General features: G+C 43.0%; 1 protein-coding gene across 6 annotated transcripts in view; it reads left to right on the top strand.

The window, feature by feature from the left end:
* ACTN1 (actinin alpha 1) overlaps positions 1 to 22,697 on the top strand; it is a 94,561-nt gene that overhangs the window by 28,922 nt on the left and 42,942 nt on the right. For all 6 annotated transcript variants that reach the window (XM_035113608.3, XM_060273879.2, XM_088669874.1 and 3 more), the window contains exon 2: positions 22,508 to 22,622. In XM_035113608.3, coding sequence (XP_034969499.1) covers positions 22,508 to 22,622 — 115 coding nt within the window. The remainder of the gene's footprint in view (positions 1 to 22,507; positions 22,623 to 22,697) is intronic.

Below are 22,697 nucleotides of genomic sequence, written 5' to 3'. Positions count from 1 at the left end.
TGCATGCAGTGATATTCGGAAAGGGAGGGGACCCACCTGCTCCCTTTTCCCTCCCTATCCTTCCTATGTTTCAGTAAATATATATTAGACAGAGGGATCTAGGGCAGGCATCCCCAAACTGCGGCCCTCCAGATGTTTTGGCCTACAACTCCCATGATCCCTAGCTAAGAGGAACAGTGGTCAGGGATGATAGGAATTGTAGTCCAAAACATCTGGAGGGCCAAAGTTTGGGGATGCCTGATCGAGGGGCAGGGGGTTCTAAATGAAAGTTCCCCTGGCAGAAGGTATTGAATAGCCTTATGCTGTAATACCGTATAGGGGCTAGTATGCTTTTTTTCCATTTTAGGCTTCCATAAAGCAACTTTCCATTGATATATCATGTGGCTTAAAAACATTAAAAGTGGAGAAATAATGAAAATGCCAGAAATAGATAGATAGATAGAATAATGATGGATTGGGGGCATCAAATCCACCTTACTGCCTCTCTGAAAGTTTGGGTTGGCCACCCAATGAACCTGAAGAGAGGATTTGTTTAGAATAAGAGACAACAGATTGTGAACTTTAAAGAGATTCTTCATCAGATATAATATAATAATAATAATAATAATAATAATAATAATAATAATAATAATTTATTTTTATACCCTGCCCATCTGGCGGTCCCATAAACATTGGTTAACCATGCCAGTGGTATACTATTACAGTAGTGTCGTTAATCCCTTTTTGCTTGGTGCCATGTGCTGGTCTGCTGATCAACGTATAGAGATATTTGCCCCTTCTTTTCCCACTGTTAGTGCAAAGATGGCTACATCAGACACAGTGTCTCTCCTGTCAGTTATCTCGCAGCATAAGATGATGTGCTGAAGAGGCTGTGTTGGAGATAGGTCTCTGTGTGCCCTTCTCCTGTTAAGAAAGTGTCATGGATTTCACCAACACCACTCCCATATTCCACACCAAATACTGTGAAGAGCTGCCCCGAAGAGCACAACTTTGAACACTTTGTTCCCATCTCTCTGAAGCAGGGGAGACACTGCTCCCTTCCAATGGCCAGGATTACGCATGGAATATATATGCATTCATAGATAGATAGATAGATAGTCATAGTCACACAAGGTGAGCAAGAAGGGGGGGAACCAAGGTCAGCAGAAAAGAGTGGAGACAGGCTCCAGTGCTTGTTGTAATAGGCTGCTTGTTTTGCTCAGCTATAAGTTGAGGTTGACGTGTTTTGGAGACAAATGTCCTTCATCAGGAGCAATAAGCAAAAACAATGAAAACAAAGATAATATACAAGGACAATATTAATACTTAATAATGCAAAGCCTTATAAATTTTTAAAACTAATATATTCAAAAATTACTTATCAGAAAGACAAGTTACGATACATTCTTACACTAAGGAAATACATAGCATGCATATCTGAAGCCAGCCCTGTTTAATGTTTGATGTTTTATCGTGTTTTTAATATTCTGTTGGGAGCCACTCAGAAGTGACTGGGGAAACCCAGCCAATAAACTGGAAATTTAACAACAAAAATCTATATAACTTCCATTCTGTGTTTATATTTCTTCTCTGTTCCAATGGTCGCACTCTAAACTGAGTGTTTACTAAATGCAGTATTTCACCTTTTCAATGATGCATGATGGTTCAAAAATACGGTACAAGGCCATGTAGTTAATATTTATAATGAATTCCTATATCTCAACTATTAAGTCCCTGAACTCGTGAGAACCTTTCCTTTGGAAAATGGCAAGGAATTGTGTTTTACTGCCTTTGTTGTTGTTGTTTTTAAACAAGAGTGGAAGAAAATAGGCTCCATGCTAAGCAGCTTAGGGCATTGACCTTCATGTAATCCAAACAGTATTGTTTGTGAGTACATAGAGATTTTCCTTAGCAGACAATGGGTTTGGGAAACAGTAACCAATAGCATGAAATAAGACGTATTTGGGATATTCTGAAACTTAACAAATGAAGCTTAAGACCCACTAAGATGGCATAATGGGGACAGCCACGTCTGTAATTCATATATTTGCTCCATTCACTTTTAAAGTGGGCTATGGGGGTGCTCTAATGTTTACAGCAGAAGTTGTGTAAGGGCAAGTGGAGCTGGAGCCTCTTTTCTTACTGCTCTTGAGTCATTTTGGGTGTCCTTCCCTCAGTCCCGTTCCATTACCAGAAATGAGCTGTCTTACGTGACAGAGCACAGTTAGGTAAGTCAATGAACATAAGCAGCTGCCTTATATGGAGTCGAACGGTTGATCCATCTAGAAGTAATGTAAACACACCAGCAGGAGATAGTTTTTGCTGGTGTGTTTGCACCACATCCCTCTCCCTGCTGCCTCACCCCAACTCTCGGCACAGTCACTCATACTGTTATAAGCAAAAATCTGCCCTTATTCCCTTATGGGGTACACAAGAGCCCTTATTGGGTTCTCCATTGGTCGGAGAATATAGCCAACCAGAGAATTTTGAGAAGCAAAGCCTTTATTTTTGCTGTTGCAACAGGGTCCTTCCCCTCACGCAGGAGAACAAGGAAGGAACCCCAAACAAAGGTGTCCTGCCCTTAAATAGAAATTTGAAATTGGTTTCAGCCCAGCCCCCAGAAGCATCACCCATACGTCACAGAAGGGGTGTAGCCCAAGACCGCCCTCCCTAAATTCGTCATAGATACCTCATGAAAGGGGAGGTCTGTGGCAGTAATCTGAGCATCCTGGACTCTGCCCCCAAAACCTAATCAAGTAAAAAAAAAAGAGATATTTACATTTCCCTGTTTCCCAGCCAAGTTAATCACAGCCTTTTGTCTGGCACTCAGGTATCAGGATGCCAGGGATTATCACTTTAATTCCTGAGACAATGAGAAGGTTTTCCCCACCCCCCTTCTTCCTTGCAGAGGAACACCTGGTCAGAGAGAGTCAAAATGGTGTCAGTCAGGCCTGTCTTCCTGTGCTGCTTCAGACATGTGCCTGTACATTCTTGTACATGTTTATGAACAATTATTATATATATAACCTTACAATTCTTACAACAATACCCATTCCATAGGCTAGTACAAAGGCCTCATGGTGTTACAACTTGCAGTTATTTGTATCGTGCACTTGTACGCTGCTTTATGCCCAAGGAGCTCAAGGCTTGGTTCTTGGTTCTCCCCTCCATTTTAAACTCCCGACAACCCCATGAGATAGGTTAGGCTGAGGGATGGTGCGTAGCCTAACAGGTGGGTTTCGTGGCTGAGTCAAGATTTGACCAGAGCCTTCCCAGTCTTGGGCCAACTCTGTAACCACTGTACCACATTAGCTCTACAGATCCTTGGCACACAAACAAAAAGTGTTAAGGCTGGCTGAGAAGGGCAGCTGATTGGACCAGTAGCCGACTTGATCCAGTGTCCCTATTTAGGAATGTTCTTGAGGACCACAGTAAGTTTAAAGGGCGATTTCATGTATATTTGTGAGGAATCTGGCCACAGTTGAAAGAGCTTCCCAAAAGCCAATCAGTAAAGGGTGGCTGAAGTACTGAAATGCTTCAGTTTGGCTGCGGATGTATTAACTATACTAATGTGTAATCCTTTAATCCCACTAAGCATTTTACTTCAGTGACAGACACTGCAGTTAGCAAGTTCCACAGGCTAAGAAAGCACTGAATGTGAAAGCCTTGCTTTCTGTCAGATATCTTTCTTTTTTTGCCTGATTCTTCCTCTATAATAATAATAATAATAATAATTAATAATGATAGATCAGTCATTGCCTCTTAGGGTTGTTGTGCGAGTTAAGCAAGGAGGTGGAGAACCAAGTACACCACATTGAGCAACTTGAACATAAATGTGGGATATCAATGAAACTAATAAATAAATAAATAAACTTTTTTGTATGGTTCTCTCTTTCAGACATTTTGGCGCACTCTGAACACATTACTCTGCTCCCCCAACCCTTAAAAACGAAGCCGATTAACATCACTTTGCACCTTAGCACATTTCATTATTCAGTATTCAGAAACGAGTTAGTCATTGCCTTAATTCTGTTTGTCTTTTTAAAACATTAAGGCATATGTGTCCTGTGGTACCTGAGAGAGAGAGAGAGAGAGAGAGAGAGAGAGAGAGAGAGAGAATGAAAGAGGATTGAATGCAGACTAAAAGTGAAAATAAATTTATGAAAAACAAAATGTTTTCAAAATAGTAGGACATTGAATTGAGAAAAGGTTGACTTCTGTGTAAACATGTCCCTTCCCCCCCTCTTACAAGTGACACTATTGATTTGATGTGGCACAGTAGGAGAGAACAGAGATCCACAAAACTCTTTAATTTTTTAATTTTTTTTATAAGCCACTAGATTGTAATAAAACTTCTAAGCAGTTTACAAGAAGTGTTGAGATTTTCAGTAAAACCAGTTAAAAACAAAATATCCAACATTGAAAAGAGAATTAAATTGACAGTAGACCCAGGGATTTGTCAGTTTCCATTTTGGCAGTTTTGCCACTATTTGCCTCAGTCCCTCGGAAGTTAGTTTTGGCACTGAGATCTGACCTATATCTTCAGCTGTGGAGGCAATTCATTTAGCTTCTCGGAAATCTCCTTTTCTTTCTTTAGCTTACCTTTGACTCCCTTCCCAACCCTTCCTAGCCTGTCTCCTGCTATTAAAATATCTAAATTAATTTTTGTTGCCTGCCTTTATATTTTTAGCAATGTGCTCAAATTATTTTTTTAGTATTCCTTCTTGTCTGCCTGCATCCCCCCACCCTGCCATGGCTTATGTTCCTTTTTTTTGCTCTGCTCATTTGGAAAGACTTCCATTTTTCAAAGGAAGCCTTCTTGCCTCTAGTAACTTCTTTGGCTCTGCTACTTAACCACGCTGGCATCCTCTAGGCCCTTGCGGTGCCTTTCCTGATCTGTGGTATACACTCCAGTTGAGCTTCTAATAGTGTGTTTTTAGATAACTCCCAATAGTTTTGAAGTGATGTGGAGCCTTTCAACTTCCCTTTTACAAGAATGCATGATTTGATGTTTTAATGTTGGTTGTAAGTCACTTTGAGATTTTTCTTCTTACTGCGAGAAGCAAAGCTACAGGGAACCAGGCAGAGGGCCTTCTCGGTAGTGGCGCCTGCCCTGTGGAATGCCCTCCCATCGGAGGTCAAGGAGATAAACAACTACCTGACATTTAGAAAACACCTAAAGTTTAGGGAAGTTTTTAATCTGTGATATTTTAATGTATTTTGGTATTTGTTGGAAGCCGCCCAGAGTGGCGGGGGAAACCCAGCCAGATGGCCGAGGTATAAATAATAGATAATAATAATAATATAAAAAATACATAAAATGGTATAGAAGTGAAATGAATTAATAACAACCACAGTAATAATAGTTAATGGAATCTGTAACCCTTGATATATGGAGATATCTGTTGATTGTTTGTTTTAAAACAAATTAAATGAATGGAGAGTTTATCAATGAACAGTAGGTATATTAAGCCAAATGGAGCCCCCATGGTTAAAGGCGCAATGTTCCTTAATTGTGTGTCAGGGGCAAACATTTTTGTGGCTGTTATATTGTATTCTGCCTGTGAGCTTCTCAAGGCATTCAGCCTGCCCGCCATTGGAAACAGAATGCTAGATCAGCAGGGCCTTTGCTCTCAGCCAGCAAGTCAGTTCTTAAGAACACGAGAGCAGCCACATACTGTACTCGCTGCAAACTGTATGTTCTTGTAGATTCATAGTTATGCTTGAGAAGGCTAGAACAGTTGTTTTCTTGACCCCAGGACAACCCACTATGGCACAGTGTGAAAACTTTTCCTCTGCAGTTGTGCCAATCTCTGATTTATGACAGATGTCACATGTTCCATTCTTCAGGTTTCGTAGCAGGGGAACAATAAGATTTTCTCCTTAGCCTGCCCTTTTTAGCTAAGTAGAGCTATCACTTATGATCACCATCAGGGAGGGATTTTTGCACCCTGGTTTATATTTCTGGCAGCTGCATGACAAAAGTGGCAGGGTTGGTAAAGTTGTTGAGCAAATTAGAGAAAAAAAATGAGTGGATAAGAGTTTGAACTATGGAAAATTCCTCTGCTTTCAGAATGTTGAAAGATTAGTGTCTGGTTTATGAGCCCTTCTGAAATTGAAGTTTGAAACCCAAAGTTGGCAAAAGAGCTCCCATGTTTTAAAAACAGAGTGCAGAATAGAGGTGGAAAAAAATCCATCAGCATCTGATTTCATTTAGAAATGTCTGTTTCAGTGATGGGTGTGTTTATGCTGAAGAGTTTAGTACACAGTGAAAAAACTCCTAATGCTCTCAGCATCTGAAAGCACCTTGGAATTGTTCCTGTCTTTTTTTTTTTTTTTTTGGTAAAAAAGCAAAATTAAAACTAGCTTGGCTGCTGCCTCTTAGCTGGGATGGTCACATCCTATCCTAGATGAGACTTGGGTGCCCTGTAAGGCAGGGTGGCCCAACTGTTCATACCAAATGGGCCACAAGAGTACTTTGACATGGAACCCATGGACCACACACTGTCTGCCTTGTTGCGGGGTGAGGGGAGAGAGATAGAAGTTAAATGCCCCCCGTCAGCTCTTGCACTTTTTGGGAAGGGGAGGGGTCCTAGAGCCCTCACACCTCCTTCCCAAAGCTGGGAAAGCACTAACTAGTGTTTGCAAAGGAGACAGGGATGGGGTACATGTGCCTTCCAAAAGTTGCTGTACTCCTACTCCAACCAAGCCAGCTCATTGGTCATGTGGCTGAGGCCAATGAGAGTTTTAAGTCCAACAGCCACAGGTCCCCCAGCCCTTTCTAAAGTTAACTCCCTGCTTCCTTGCACTGCTGTACTTTCCATCTGCTTCCTATATCATCCCTGCATCTAATATACTGTAGCAAGACTTCCCCAACTTGGTGTCAGCTGCGGCTGGCTACAGCTGGTGGCAGTTGTCCAAAACTTCTGGATGGCACCAAGTTGGGGAAGATGGCAGGATATAGATATGGAACAGTTTTTGTCTCCATTTTTGTAGCACCCCAATAACTCTGTGAAAGGGGCGTCAGATTGGCACCCATCCTAACTTTTCCCTGCCACAAGGCCTTTGAGATACAGGCTGCTGTCCAAAACTCAAGGCATCAGCCATTCTCAAAAGCAGGAGGGGGCACCGTGAGTTATTTGCTGTAGTGCTTCATGATCAGCATGAAACTGGTATGCTGACATGGTAAGCAGATCATGTGCAAAATTTAATTTGAGTGCAAAAGTTAGTCCAAGAGCTTCTCCCCAGCCTTGCCTTCTAAGACTTTTTTAACTGTGTAAAACTGGGGAGGGGACCCAAGATTGTTAATATAGAGGAAAGCACAGGCTACACTCTCTTTTCTTTTGTCCTGTATTCACACTTTGCTTCACTTCTGCTTTGTTTTCCCAATGGTCTCTGTCTGGTCATGTTTAGAATCCAGAAGAAATGTGGAATTTAACACCTAGCATTCTGTAGGTTTGCCTTCTGCATTTCTATTCTGTTTTCTTTGGTCTTGTAAATTTTATGGCTGTAATTTTAGCCACTGCCACTCAAACCCCTTCCTTTCTAGTATTTGTAAACTTGCCCTGCTGTGCCATATGATAAATTACTCTTTTAGCCGGATACAGTAGCACAATATTGGTAACCTAGTCAAAGGGTTATATGTCTGTCAGATCTGAAGGGAGGAATGATTGGAAACTTCAGAAAAGTTGGGCTTGGGCTGAGAAACAAAAAAACCTTTGAGTAAACTGAACTATTTCATGAATCCAGCACAAATGATTTTTTTAAATTAAAAAATGAATTTTGTTCCTGGAAAACTTAGATTTTTGTTCTTCTTGAAGCACACTGGGATGAAAATGTTTTCTGAAGAGCTGGATTTGGCCACTCGATATTTTGGATTTGTTTTTGTTTGCTTGCTTTCATTTATTTTCCCAATGAGCCCTGGCAAATTTGTTTAAGATGAAACAGCATCAGTTCAGTGTTGATGTTGGACTTTTCCTTGAGTCATTTTCTTCAATGACTCTAGTCTGTTTAGTCCATTCCAAGCACTGGGGGGAGCCTGGAGGTGTTTGGACTGACCCTTCATGCTTTTAGCCCTCAAACACTTGAACAAAACATGAAGGACAGAGAGAACATGGGGACAGGACACCCTCAATATTTTGGGTCTGGTCATGCCCCCCTCTCCCATTTTGTGTTTGCATTTGCAACACTTTAAATACTCCAAATGTACTCACCAACCCCCAGAGGTTGGGAACCCTGCTTTAACCTTATGCTTAAAAGAGACATTTCCCACTTGAATTTTCTCCATTCCTGGAGTGTTGGATACTATTGTGACAAGCACACACTATGGACAAATATTTCCAGGTGACCAGTACTATTAAGCAATTGAATATCCTGTCAGCCGGGACATTATTTTCTCTTTGTATTTCTAGTCCACTTTCCACAATGTCCCCCCCCCCCATATTTCATTGCCTGTCATGATCACGTCTATTACCCCTCAGGAAACTACCGTACATTTGCCCTTTTATAGGTCTTGGTACAACCTTTCACCTTTTCCAACTCAGCTTTCAGTAACTGAAAGCTTCCCTATACAGTACTGAAAACTGTCACCTTAAGAAGATTTATGCATGGTGAGGGGAAGGAGGTCTGCTTAAAATGCTGTTAAAATTGGCGCTGCTCACGATAAAAGACCTGGGCATTATATGTCTAGCTAACCCCCATCTTTTAAAGCTGCAGGTTAGTCTGCAGTCATTTCAAAGTTAGCCATTTCAGAATTCAGTGCAAGCAATTTCTCTTGTGTGCATTTTTCAGGAATGAAAGCTGAATCACTGGCAACTTATGGCAAATCTTCCTAACTGGACAAAACTGTTCTGCCTGTCTCTGCCATACATTAGGTATGCCTGGTGAGCATGCTGACCCAAGAAAGGTTTTCGAAACTGAAAAGGTGTAAAGAATCAAGTTAACTGTCAAAACAGCTTTGCTTTGCAAAGAAGAGAGCTAATTGCAGTTTTGGCTCCCAACAAGTCAGATGTGACTGGAGCATTACAAATACTTTGCATTGCCAAATCAGTTTTATATTGAAAAATGCATGGGTTGCATGTGGAAATAAATTGGGGCATTTGTTACCTAGATTACTTTCTTTGGCACTTTTACAAGATACTGTATTGCCCCTTACTGGTGGTGGGTTTGCTAGCTACCCTGAGGCTGTGATCAATTACTTCAGTAATTCTGCTTCCTCTTCCTCTTCCTCCAATCCATGCCCAATTCTGACAGGGCCATGACAGCATAGCATTAGAGGAAGAAAACTCAGTTTAAAAGCTTATTGCTTTCTCTCATGCCCCAGCTTGAGGAATCCTCTTCAGAGGATGATCTGGAGCTCCCAGATCGAAACATAGCCTGTGTCAAGGGACTGTGAGTCGGGACCTGGTGTAGGGTCCAGACCCTCAGCGATCCATCCTTTCATTCACAACCCAGGCAACCCTTTCTCAGAATCAGATGCCAGGTAGGCATGCCCTAGGGAACAGAGGTGCCTAAAGGTGAAGACTTTAGTTGTTAAAGTACCCACCTAAGGAACAAAGACACTTTAGGAGTAAAGGAATATTGTGAGTAAGCTACTGTATGTGAATAGATCAAATCTGTAAGCAATAAAGATGGCTTGCAGCTGTGCTGTGAGTGGGGACTCAAATTAAAAGCCCTTAGTTGCTAGAGCAGCATCTTTGCTCCAGTTCCCTGACTTCTGTTATCTAGCTTAGCTGGTCACTGGATATTCCCCACACCCTATGTTTGGATTTTGGACTGTTCTTGTGTTGCCTGCATTTTGGCTCTGACCTTGCTTCTCATGCTAGCCTTATATTTGGACTTTTTAAGATTGGGATGGCCCTTTGAGCTCCCAGCTGTTCTTCCTGTGTGGCACCTGGAACCTGACATTTGCTGATAACTCTTTCAGACTCCACATTATTTGATCAAGTTTAATGAGATCATCCAACTTCTCTGCTGTTTTAGGTGATGTGTGTATGTGTACATACATACAGGAAGCATAAACATGGGATGCACATTTTATAAGCACATTTACTAGCAGCACTTCTGTGGAACATCCAAAATATCCTGAATGAAGCGCATTTAAAACAAAATATGTCAACGAGTGAAAGACGTTTATGTGGCAGGAGCTCACTTGGTCCCCAGAGCTCCTATGTAAACAGCAGCTGTGTTGAGATCAGTCAAAAGTTGACTGTTCCAGGTTTTGGCTCACAACTGAAAGATAATTCGGAGGTGTAAACATTTAAAGAGCCGTGATACACTGCCTTTCCTCTGCCTTGAATCAGTTGCACAAACAATAAACTAATAGTACTGTCATAGGGCAGGAGCAGACAACACATGGGGAGGCCAAATTCCAATGCTCTAAGATCTTCAGGGGATGCAGGTGGTGCTGTGGGTTAAACCACAGAGCCTAGGGCTTGCTGATCAGGAGGTTGGCGGTTCGAATCCCCACGACGGGGTGAGCTCCCGTTGCTCGGTCCCATCTCCTGCCAACCTAGCAGTTCGAAAGCACATCAAAGTGCAAGTAGATAAATAAGTAATGCTCCAAGCGGGAAGGTAAATGGCATTTCCGGGCGCTGCTCTGCTTTGCCAGAAGCAGCTTTGTCATGCTGGCCACATGACCTGGAAGCTGTACGTTGGCTCCCTCAGCCAATAACATCAGATGAGCACCGCAACCCAGATTCGGTCACGACTGGACCTAATGGTCAGGGGTCCCTTTACCTTTAACTTAAGATCTTCAGAAAACGTATTCAAAGAGATCATGATTTCATCAGCTTCCTCAGGAACTCATGCTTTTCACCCCTGCCAGGTTTTCCTGATTACCAGTCTTCTTTCATCAACCCATAGAAATGAATGAAGCAAATGTATTCATTCATTTCTATGGAGCAGGGGAAAGGGGTTGCAAATGCAATCAGGAAAACCCTCACGCAGGAAACACGGTTTCCATCTTACAACCTGAATAAAAGAAGATGTACTTTATTGGGGGGGTAAGGGGTGGTGGCGGCTTACTTTTGTCTAGGGCAACAAGATAACTTAGCCCTTCCGGGTTAGAAGCTTTTGACTGTTACAGGTGGATGTTGTTTTCAATATGGAGTGCCCTTTTGAATTGCCCATACTGATTCTATTATTCTACAGAAATACACAGTTTCTGCTTTGCCCAGTGATTGTACTAGGTTCATTCTAGTTGAAATGGCTTAGGGATTATTATTTGATCATCTGTCCATGTGCTTTCATATTTGTAACTCCAAAGTATTGCTACCAGACACTCCAATCTCTGCTGAGCATTTCAAGATTTCAGGCGTATTGGCGCTCAACCAGGGCTGGTGTTTCCTTTGAGGAAAATGTGGCATGGCGGAAGCTGTAGTGTCTTTATGAAATATGGTTTACTTCTACATATTTACCCCTGAGTCTGGAGGGAGGGGGGGATCAGAGCATCACATCTCATGAAGGGCTTCCTCCCAGTAACAGCGCAGCATTGGATTCAAAAGCAGCCCAAACACCATCTCGGCTTATCTGTTCCTCAGCCCGCATGGCCTCTGGCTCCACCCTTCTTCCCCAAAAGCCTTGCTAAAAATGCAACCCATGCCTCAAGTAAAAAACGACATTCTCCCCCCCCCCAACATCACACCCCCTGTAACCCTGGCAACCTCCCCCTCCCAACTCTGCCATAATCTTTTGCTAACTAACACACAACTGGGGGAGGGACTCCACACACACCCTTATTGTTTTCCTGTGCAAGGACACCTAGCAAGCCCTAGCTTGACTGCACAGCTGCTGTACAAATATGGTGGCCTCTTGTAAGTGACAGGAAGCCTGGGCCAAAAGGTGAAAGGAGGGGCAGACAAAATATTAAGGAGGTAAAGAGAGAGCAAAAGAGCAGATGTAAAGGTCAGTTAAAACTGAAATGTCACATTGAAAGCTGCCAGGAGACCAAACTGCCTATTTGTCTTTTAAATAACTGGCATTTGTATGATTGCGACATCGACATTTAGATTGCAAAAACTGTTAAAGGACTCGAGTGAATTATAACTTCAGTATTTCTCCCCCTGCAGCGGTGAGCTCCTCAGTGTTATTACAACTGGTCTGCTACTTAGTGATGAATTAATGCAGCTTTTACAAAGCAACATAATGGCGGGAATTTACTGTACCTTTTTTATTTCTTCAAATGGTGTAGAGAAGTGAGTTGTAATAAAATTGTAAGAATAAGGGAAGAACAGCCAAAGCAGCTACGTTATGCTGAGGTTGTCCTGCCCTCTCTGTAATGTGCAGTACAACTTACCCCTGCGTTCCTGTTACTGTTGCCCGGAGCATTTGCCCACTCCTGCTAGTGACAGCCAGTGATGTGGGGGCTGGGAAAACCCAGAGGCAGGAGTGGCTTACAACAAACTCTCAGTTGCCCTGAGTGAGGTGCCAAGAACGTTTTCAGCAGGTAGGAGTTGCAGGCTCTCTCATTCAGATGTAGGATATTTTGGGCATGGTGCTAACCTTAGTCAAGCCAAAGAGTGGACTTGACTAGTGGACCAATAGAGCCTGAGGAAGACTGTTGAATTTATAACATCCCTTTGAGTTGTTTTTTTAAAAAAACCTTCTGATATATCTACTGAGTGGGTCATTTTGCCTTCAGCAGTATCATGGGTGCACGGGATATTTGTTATCTTTAATCAGGGCCGGCTCTAGGTATAGTCCCGGTGGCGTGGGGCCGGCAAAGCCGCGCGGAAGCCATGCTGCGAGGGCAGGGGTGCCGGAGCGATCTCCGCGCCTCAGCGCCAGGCGCCCGACCTGCTCGAGACTGCCCTGTCTTTAATCTTGTTTTTGTTTCATTACTGGGCATTTATGAAAGTTGTGACACTATGACTTTCTTTTGCATGTGGAACACTCAAAAGTTTTGTTGCTTGACTCTGACGTACCTGTTAATGCAGCGGCATTTGCTTTGTGAGAGTGGGGAGGCTTGCTTTTCAGTTGGCGGGACTGCAGTATTGCCCAAGGCAGAAACGGATAGGAATGATCTTCTGTGATGGTTCTAATTGTGAGTTGTATTGCCTTGAGAAAGTTCATGTTTTATATTTGTGGTTCTGGCTGAACTTCTTAACAGTAGTTGGAACGAAACAGAGTTGGGTGCCCATTGTACAATTGCAAAACATTTCCCTTGTTCTAAAGCCCTATGGAGATAAGTGTTTGCATCAAATACACAATGTTCTAAGGCAGGATGCAAAGAAGTCAGATGAATGTGATGTCAGGGACACTTGACAGCAGTTTTGTTCCCATAGGGAGGGCAACTCCTTTCAACAGCTGTGGGGTTCAGCCAACCTGGCAGAACAACTTCTGTCTCCATTCAAATTGATATGCTCAAAGTTGAGGTTTCTGCCTGTATGGGACTCATATTCCCACACACCCCTCCATCAGCTGGATGGCAAGTTTGGAGGGGCATGATCTAGCTTGGGAAAGTGAAAGGATTAAGCACCACTTCTTTCAGTGCTGCTGCTAAAATCAAAACTGGAAACTTCAGTGGCAACTTTATTTCATAAGGAGTCAACAAGAGTTGACCTTTGCATTGTGTTTGTTTGGTTTGGTTGTATGTTGTTGACCACTGCTCCGTTCCATTGTTGCAAGCAGTTATACCAGGTGAGATTAGTTTTGCATAGTGTGATGTATTACCTAAAGTGTTGGGCTTGGTTCCTGAATCAGTGCTTAACTCAACATAGTGCACAAATGTGAGAGCAGACAACATGGAGCCTGTTACCATTTCTCTATTCCAGAATTGGTCTCCTAAGACAAATTTCTCTTGAGAGGTTCCACGGTTACCCTTGTAAAAAATGTTTGGAACCCTGAATGGGGAAAATGTTATTTGATGTGAGCAGGTGGCCGAGGGGTGGGGAACGGGGACCAGAAGCAGCTTTTTCCAAAAAAAAAGAGTATCATTTTTTAAAAATTTATCTATCTATCGATCGATCGATCTATTTATTGCAAATACTCCTTCCTCCAAAAGAAGCCCAGGGCAATATACAACAAAAGATAAAACAATAAAATACATTAATAAAGAAAATGGATGGGAAAGCCAAAAATATCTGTAAATGAAGAAAATAATTCAAACACAGAATAGTCCACCATTAGAGAGCAACTTGTAAAGGCTGGGGTAAATGAAATCGCCTTCAACTGATGTCTAAATGCAAACAAGTAGGACAACAGTGGACATTGCAGTTAGGGTGGCATTACGGAGAAGGCCCTGCTGCATGTTCCCAAATCACAAATCCTAGTGAGGACTTCAAATAGAGACACCCACCCTGGTAGATTTAAAAAATTGAGTCAGCTGGTATTGGAGGAGCTCCCAAAGATGCTTGTGTGTAACAGTTATTTAGGACATTCAGTTCATCGGCTGGTTCAGCGATGACATAGGACAGGCATGTCAAACTTGCGGCCCTCCAGATGTTTTGGCCTACAACTCCCATGATCCCTAGCTAGCAGGACCAGTGGTTGGGGAACATGGGAATTGTAGTCCAAAACATCTGGAGGGCCGCAAGTTTGACATGCCTGACATAGGAGCAAGATAGGAAGCTGCCATTATCTTTGGTCCAGATGTTTGGTCCATCTAGCTCACTGACAGGCCATGAATCTCCAGGGTCTCAGACAGGGCACGTTCCCAGCCCTGCCTGGATGATGCCTTACTTGAGAAGTGCATTGACTTTGCTCGTGCTTATCCCTGAGAAGCTAGCCTACCTCTCCATGGTGTTGTGTAAGGTTTAACAGCTACTTTGCACATGTTGAGAGGAGGTTAGGATACAAACAACAAAATGAATCAAAAGTAGCTATTGCAACATCCTCTGTAGCTTAACCGATTTTTTTTAGCAATCGACAAGAATACGGTACATTAGTCTACTTTTCATTCACGCCATGGCAATAAGGTGTGCACACAAACGTACACATCAAAAGAGCGGTTGCCATGGCCAAACTCTGCTATCTGACACCTTCACTATCCTTTAGTTTGAAAGACTTGAATATCAGCAAGTCCAGCACTGATTTGGGCTTAATTCTTTCTTCACCGCCATGCTTCAGGTAGGCTGTCTGTCTTTTTATTTATTCATTTTTAAACAACAAAGCACCACTGTTAAACCATCAAAGACTGTAAAATGCCTATGTGGATAGTGGTGGTGGTGGTGGGGAGATGGGATCACGACATCACAGCTGCCAGGCAATCAACACTGCGTGTGGTTTAAGTCTGTCGCAAACCTGCAGAATCCCAGTGGCATTGAGCGTGCTTCACTCCTACCCTGCCCTCCAGTGGGAGCCTCTGCTGGATCTGGGTTCCTTCTACGAGTGGAAAGAGCCCTTCTGTTTGCCGAAGAACATGCCAGGATCCAACCCATTATTTGTGATTACACTTTAGTGTCATTCCTTCAAGGACGGTGTACATGGGGCGCCTGTTTCCTCCCCCTACTTTTATTCTCGTGGCGGTCCTTCGAGGTATATCAGTGTGAGAGATGGTGGCCAGCTCCAAGGTCAACTTCATGACTGAACCGAGTTTGGTAGCCGAATATTTATTACTGTTCCTGGAGAACTTGCACAGCTGCTCACAAGAATCTCAGGAAACACAGGTGCTAGTATTCCGCTTATCACCTCTTCTTGTCCCTGTCCGTGTTTGTAAAGGAAGCGAGTTTGGCATCTTTCAGCAAACTTTCCTTCTTCAAAAGATTTCTCCTCCCACACAAGCACAACACCCCTTCCCATAGGAAGTGTGGCAGCACTTACTGGTTTCCTGCTGCTGACTGGCTTTCTGCTAGGTGCAATTTAGTGCTGTACAGGGGAAAACAATATAATGTCAAGAGGGATGTTATGGTCGGGTTCTGTAATTCCAGCCGGACTTTGTAATCTACGGTCAGAGGCAGTGTTGGACATGTTCTGCACGTACAAGGGAGGCACCAAACCGAATCAAGCTGCTTTGGTTTTCAGTGAAGAAAACGTGGGTTTCTGCTTCAGTTTGTAAAGTAAGGCTTTGTTTCATAGTCTGCATGCCAGTATTGTTTGAGGTGCACAGAAGGGTCCGTGGTTTGCAGAAGTTAGCAGAAGAACCTCTCACATAAAGCCGCCAACTCCTTTGGGCAGAATAGCTCTTCCAGCCAGTGAGGGAAATGGAAAGCAAGTTGCCAGAGTGCAGGAGGGAGGAGAGAAGGGGCAGCACCTGCTGCTGCGGAGTAAGCTGCATTGTGAGCACTGGCAGAAGAATGAGGGCAGGGGGAGCGCACCGCCCCTGGCACCATTGAGGAGGGGGGTACCATCGCAGCCCCCCCAGACACGCACCCCAAGGCGGCATGCCATGCCCCCAGGGTGGCACACCCCGCTCCTGGGGCACGTGCCAGCCACGCCCCCACCTGCTCTCCACCCCCGGTGCCGGAGCATGCAGCTTCACCACTGATTGTGAGTCCGCAGGTATAGAAGCAAGTGCACACTCACATGGAAAAGGCAATGGAATGGAATGGAATAATTTATTGGCCAAGTATCAACCATACTTGGAATTCTGCTTCGACTACATTGCAATGTAAAGAAAAACGTACCTCATACAAACACTATTCCCCTCACAATACAACGGCACAGCAAAAAACCACATACCACCAACTGGCCTCCCTTTCGCCCACAACTACAGATTCAACAGTTTGATGGCACAAGGAAAAAAGCTATTCCTGTGCCTAGACATTTTTGTATATAGTGTCCTGTACCGACGTACAGGACTCCTGCCCTTTCTGACACATGGCAACATGAACTAAATGAGGAGACAAAGCTACTCTTCAAAATCAAGTATAGTAGAATTGTGAGCATGTACTATTGGATTGCTGTGATATATTTGACATTATTGACTGAAGTCAGTTGAATGTTAAACAGTGTCGACCGACCACTTTGTCTTAGAAACCATAAGTTCTAATGCAGTTGGCCTCCAATCCACCATTTGGCTGCTTGCTTGCTTATTTATTTATTTATTTATTTATTACATCTATAGACCCACTTTTCCTCCAAAGAGCTCAGAGTGGCTCACATGGTTTCCTCCATGTTATCCTTACAACAACCCTGTGAGGTAGATCACTCTGAGAGTCTATGGTGGCCCAGGGTTATTCAGTGAGGTTCATGGGTGGGCCTTGGTCTTCCAGTTCCTGGTCCAACACTCTCCTATACCATACTGGCCTTTGTGGACGACACACAGAAACTAAGATGGTAAAAATGGAAGGTTTCTGCCAGGAACTCCAAAAGGAACTCTCCAAACCAGGTGAATGGGCAACAAAATGGCAAAGGTAGTTCAAGGTAAGTAAAGTGCTGCTCATGGGGCAAAAAACAGAAACAAACAAAAACCCAAATTTTGTCTTTACAGTACAAAATGACTGGGTCTTAACTGGCAGTTACTGATCAGGAAAATCATATTGGAGTCATGGTTGATAGTTTAGTGAAAAATCTGGCTTAGACTAAAACAGCTAGGAGATATTAGGAAAGGGATAAAAAAATTATGTCGGTATTGTAATGCTCTATATACAAATCTATTGTGGAGTCAAATTTGAGATACTGTGCAAATTTGGGTCACCATATCTCCAGAAGAACAGCTAGAAAAAATGTAGGAAAGGGCAATAGAAATTATTGGGGGTGGGGGGAGCACTTTCTCTACAAGGAAAGGCTGCAACGATTGGGACTTTCTTGTTTAGGGGGGACGGACGAATAAGGCGAGACATTACTGAGATTGATCACTTTCTTCATTCTGTGCATAATTTTAGCAAATATACCCCACTTTCTCTCAAAGTACTGGAACCAGAGGTCATCTGATGAAGCTGAGTGGCAGCGAAGTTAAGGTGGAAGGCACTTCTTCATATAGTGCACAAATAATGTATGGTTTGGCTTCCTGAGTCATGCAAACCAGGGCAAAGGGGGATCGTACTACAGTGGTACCTCGGTTTATGAACACAATTGGTTCCGGAAATCTATTCATAAACTGAAGCGAACTTTCCCATTGAAAGTAATGGAAAGTGAATTAATCCGTTCCAGATGGGTCCGCGGTGTTCGTAAACCGAAAATTTGTAAACCGAGGTGTTCGTAAACCGAGGTTCCACTGTACAAAAATTAGGAACAATAACATACACTGGTGACAGGTAGGTAGCCGTGTTGGTCTGAGTCGAAGCAAAATAAAAAAATTCCTTCAGTAGCACCTTAAAGACCAACTAAGTTTTTATTTTGGTATGAGCTTTTGTGTGCATGCACACTTCTTCAGATACACTTGAAACAGAAGAGTCAGACCCTTCTGTATATACAGAGGGTGGTGGTGGTGGGAATGGGTGATGGGCTGATGGGAGTGGTAAACCTGTAGATGGCTGTTAACGACTGCTGATGACTGCAATTGGTCCTGCGGGGGGGGGGGGGAAGCAAGGGCTGAGGCCCTGGTGACTTATGGAACATGCACAGTTTTGCCTTGGGGCAGGACATTACCTATGCAGACAGGTTGTTGTTGTTTTTGCAGTGACCACTATTGGCCTCTCTTCTGTAAAGGAAATGGACAGTACAAAGGCTATCCCAACCCTCGCATTGCTCAGGGAACAAAGAGCACAATAACATGTTCCTGTTTGCAACCTGCACTTCAGTTTTTTATTGGAGCTTTTCCTATTTTCGATCACAGTGTGGCTAAACCATCATCATTGTGTGGTTAGACTACAGAATGTAGCTGTAACTTCATAAAAACATCTTGCTATCAGCATGTACAGTATATTGTCATTCTTCTACTAGCCTTTGAAAAGAAAGTTTGTCTCTTCTTAATTTTGTTCTTAAGCAGTAGCTTGAAGAACAGCGATCCATAAAACATGTTGAGATTATTGTACTGCATTTCTTAGGTATTGCATCTCATTCCATATTTTCCTTAGACATTTTTAGTTTGAGATTATTGAAATACTAATTCTGCGCCTGGGTGGTTTCCCACAATTTTGTCTTTTTTCTTGATTGGGATGCAGCCCTCTTTTCTCTATTCTTACCTTGTATCAGATTTTCTTTTCTTTTTTCTTAACTTGTATCAGATTTTCTTACCTTGTATCAGATTTTCTAAGGGAAAATCCTAGGTTTCAGTTACGTAGTCCTGTTTCAGTTCTCATATCACGCTCTCAAATTAATGCTAGTCAGAGGCACAAAACTCGTAATTTTAGTCCATTCATCATTCTCCTAATTAAGAGCCAGCTAATGAGTTGCCAGCTCAAATGCTTTACTTTCATTTCGTGGTGCTTTCCTCTTCTTAAAGCTGCATAGGCTGAAACAGGCTCACGCCTGCTTCCTATGGAGCAATAATACGTCTCTTACTGTTTTCCAATCCATTCTCTGTATGGAACCTTTAATTGATGATTAGCTTTAGATCGATGGCTTTTCTCCAGTGCAGCATAACTGTCTTATTTCTAGCTACTACGTGGCATACTTCCTCTCCACCCACTTGGTTAGAAATCACTGGCTCTGCCATTGAAACAACAGTTTTGCTTGCTCACAGGATGGTAAATTGTAGCCAGTGGCTTGCACGGCTGTGAATAAGAGATAAGGTGGATGGAGCACACAATAATTCCTAGCCTTGTGTGTTATGTGTGTGTGACACTATCCTTCAGTAGCCATCTCAGAGCTAAATATATAGGAAAGTCAACATGATTGTTGAACAATAGTACAGTTGAACCTGATAGGTGATGTCTCTGTGGCTCAGAAGAAAATGAAATGCATCTTGTTGCTTTGTAACTTTTATAGAGATCTCCAGAGCTGATTGCCCCAATAAAAGCCATTTTGGATCCCAGGAAATGGCTTGCGTATTACACTTCTCATTTCTTCTCTGTTACAGACAGAAACTGTAGCTAAAATTATGTTGAGTGCAAGGAGGATACTGGCTGAAATCTTTTCCCAAGCAAATGTTACCTGCCAATAGAGCCATTTGATATTGTATCCCATTTTTGTATGTTAACAGATGTCTGAGTCCTACTGCGAAGTCTGTTGACTGGTTCAATAAATTGATTGAGCTGTACAACTGAAGCTATCCGTTAAGGATGTCCTTTTGTTTTCAGGCGGCTTTTAAGTTCTTGCGAGGTTTCGCTATTGATTTTGTTGGGGCTGTGTTTCTGTATTGCTTTCCTCTTTGTTCTTTTATTGTGAGCGGCATTTGTTCTTCTTGGAATTTTGAATTTTTGCTTTTTGCTTGTGAGCCATCCTATTGGCACTGAAGGTATGGGATATTTTTAAAAATAGAAACAAATACAGTGGTACCTCAGGTTACAGACACTTCAGGTTACAGACTCCACTAATCCAGAAATAGTACCTCAGGTTAAGAATTTTGCTTCAGGATGAGAACAGAAATCGTGTGGCGGCGGTGCAGCGGCAGTGGGAGGCCCCATTAGCTAAAGTGGTACCTCAGGTTAAGAACAGTTTCAGGTTAAAAACGGACCTCCAGAACGAATTAAGTTCTTAACCAGAAATACCACTGTAAAAATGTAAAGCCAGCTGCCTGGAGCAAAATGTGGCTCTTAAAGCAACTTTTATTTGCTTCCCTTCCCTGGCAGAACCACACCTGATTTCTTTTTTAAAATTAAGGTGGTTGTTTTTTAAGTGAATGGATTGCCCAACATTGCACCTTTAAGGAAAAGAAAACTTTTCCCAAATTCACATGTGTGAGAGAGACATTCTCAAATGCATGCCCTCCGTTACTTTGAAACCATGACTGCCAAATTGTGCTGACTTCATTAGAAAGCCTGGCCATCTAACACAGTGGCCCACACAGCTGTCTGGAGAACAGCATTGCCCTGAAGTTTGCCCTCACTGATAAAGAGGGACAATTGGGAATAGGTAAATTCCTTCTCTTGCAAATAAGCCAGCCCAAATGACTGATACAACACTTAAAGCCAACCTGCCTGTCCTCTTCAAAGGACAAGAAGTTTGTCACGATTCTAGCTTCTGCTTTTTTGGAAAACAGCTGCTATTCCCCATCCTTCTGACCCTGACCTTCCCTCCTACATGTCCGCATTCTAAGTTTTCCATCCATCCCAGCACCAGTTGTCTGTTCCATAGCAGAACATGCATAGATCCTTGCATGCATTCATCCACATGCACTCTGTGGTTTGGGGAACTAATCCAACTATGGCATTAGAAAGGGGAATAATAATAATAATAATAATAATAATAATAATAATAAATTAATTTGGGCAGCTTCCAACAAAGATTAAAATACATTAAAATGTCACACATTAAAAAGTTCCCTAAACAGGGCTGCCTTCAGATGTGTGTATCCGAAGAAGTGTGCATGCACACGAAAGCTCATACCAATGACAAAGTTAGTTGGTCTCTAAGGTGCTACTGGAAGGAATTTTTTTATTTTGTTTCAACTACGTCAGACCAACACGGCTACCTACCTGTTCTAAATATCAGGTAGTTGTTTATCTCTTTGACATCTGACGGGAGGGCGTTCCACAGGGCGGGCGCCACTACCGAGAAGGCCCTCTGCCTGGTTCCCTGTAGCTTTGCTTCTCGCAGTGGCGGAACCGCCAGAATGGAGTAATATTACCCTAACCCCTCACCCCACACACATCCGAAAACCACACAGGAATGCCCCATACAAACCAAGCAGTCATTATGCTGTAACAAAGTTGAGGTGATTGGGTAAGTGGGGCAATAGTCCTTGCCCCCCAGTCCAGTGTGAATCAATAATATCTGTTGCCAAAGAGCATTCAGCCCAAACGTGACTTGCTTGGTAAGGGGAGAGGTTCCACTGCGTCAGGATCCTATTCCCCCTTCTAGGTGATCCACGCAGTCCAAGAGGGCTTGCCCTATACTCCGAGAACAACTACTGTAGAATACAATGGGTAGCATGCAAGAGTTGCAGAGGGGACCTACCTGTTTCATAGCTTTGATAAAGACACAAGCCTGCAAATCTCTGGTCTGCAAGGGAGCTCCTGAACACTTGAAAGCAAAACACCACGGAGAAGATTTGTCATTTCTACAGAAGCAATATGGTGGCAAAAGCCACACTTGTTAGCCGTCATCCTGCCATTCAGTCACTTAAGCCATTGGCGGTTATCTTGCAATCTTGTTGTTGTTGTTGGCATCTGTTTGTCTCAGGAGACAATGAAGGAAGTGCGCCTTGGAGGGTGAAGTCAAACCACTGGAGGGTTACAGCGTCTGCTGTGGCTTAGAAATCAGCCTTGTTCTGGAAAAATGAGTGTGCTCTCTGTTTTTGATCAGAAGCCTATTGGAAAACAGTAAATGAAGGAACCCTGTTGGGAGTGTGTTCTTGCATTTGGATCTGTAGAGCACATTCAGGCTGCATGGCCCAAATTGCCTTGAATTCTTTTTCTTGCCAGCACTCATTCTCACTCATGGCCTTTTTATCTCCAGGACTTTTCTGCCCTGCAGAACTTCGATATAATTATTCCCTGACACTCACCAAGTAAATCACAGCACCGGTGCTATTGAAATATGGGTTTCTTTTCAGCAGCCCGGTATGTTCTCCAGATTAATTATTCCCTTTTCTTCTCTCTTCCAGACATTTACAGCCTGGTGTAACTCTCACCTCCGCAAGGCTGGCACACAGATTGAGAACATAGAAGAAGATTTCAGGGATGGCCTTAAACTTATGTTACTCCTGGAAGTCATATCAGGTAAGACAGCAATTATGCAAAGGTTAAATGCTTTGGGGGGAAATGCCAATCTAGTGAGTCTGCTAAAGTACAGGG

Source organism: Zootoca vivipara, chromosome 1, assembly GCF_965207765.1.
Source record: "Zootoca vivipara chromosome 1, rZooViv2.hap1.1, whole genome shotgun sequence".
Classification (NCBI taxonomy): Eukaryota; Metazoa; Chordata; class Lepidosauria; order Squamata; family Lacertidae; genus Zootoca; species Zootoca vivipara.
The sequence above is the reverse complement of the archived record's forward strand: the minus strand, read 5'-3'. Positions and strand labels throughout refer to the sequence as shown.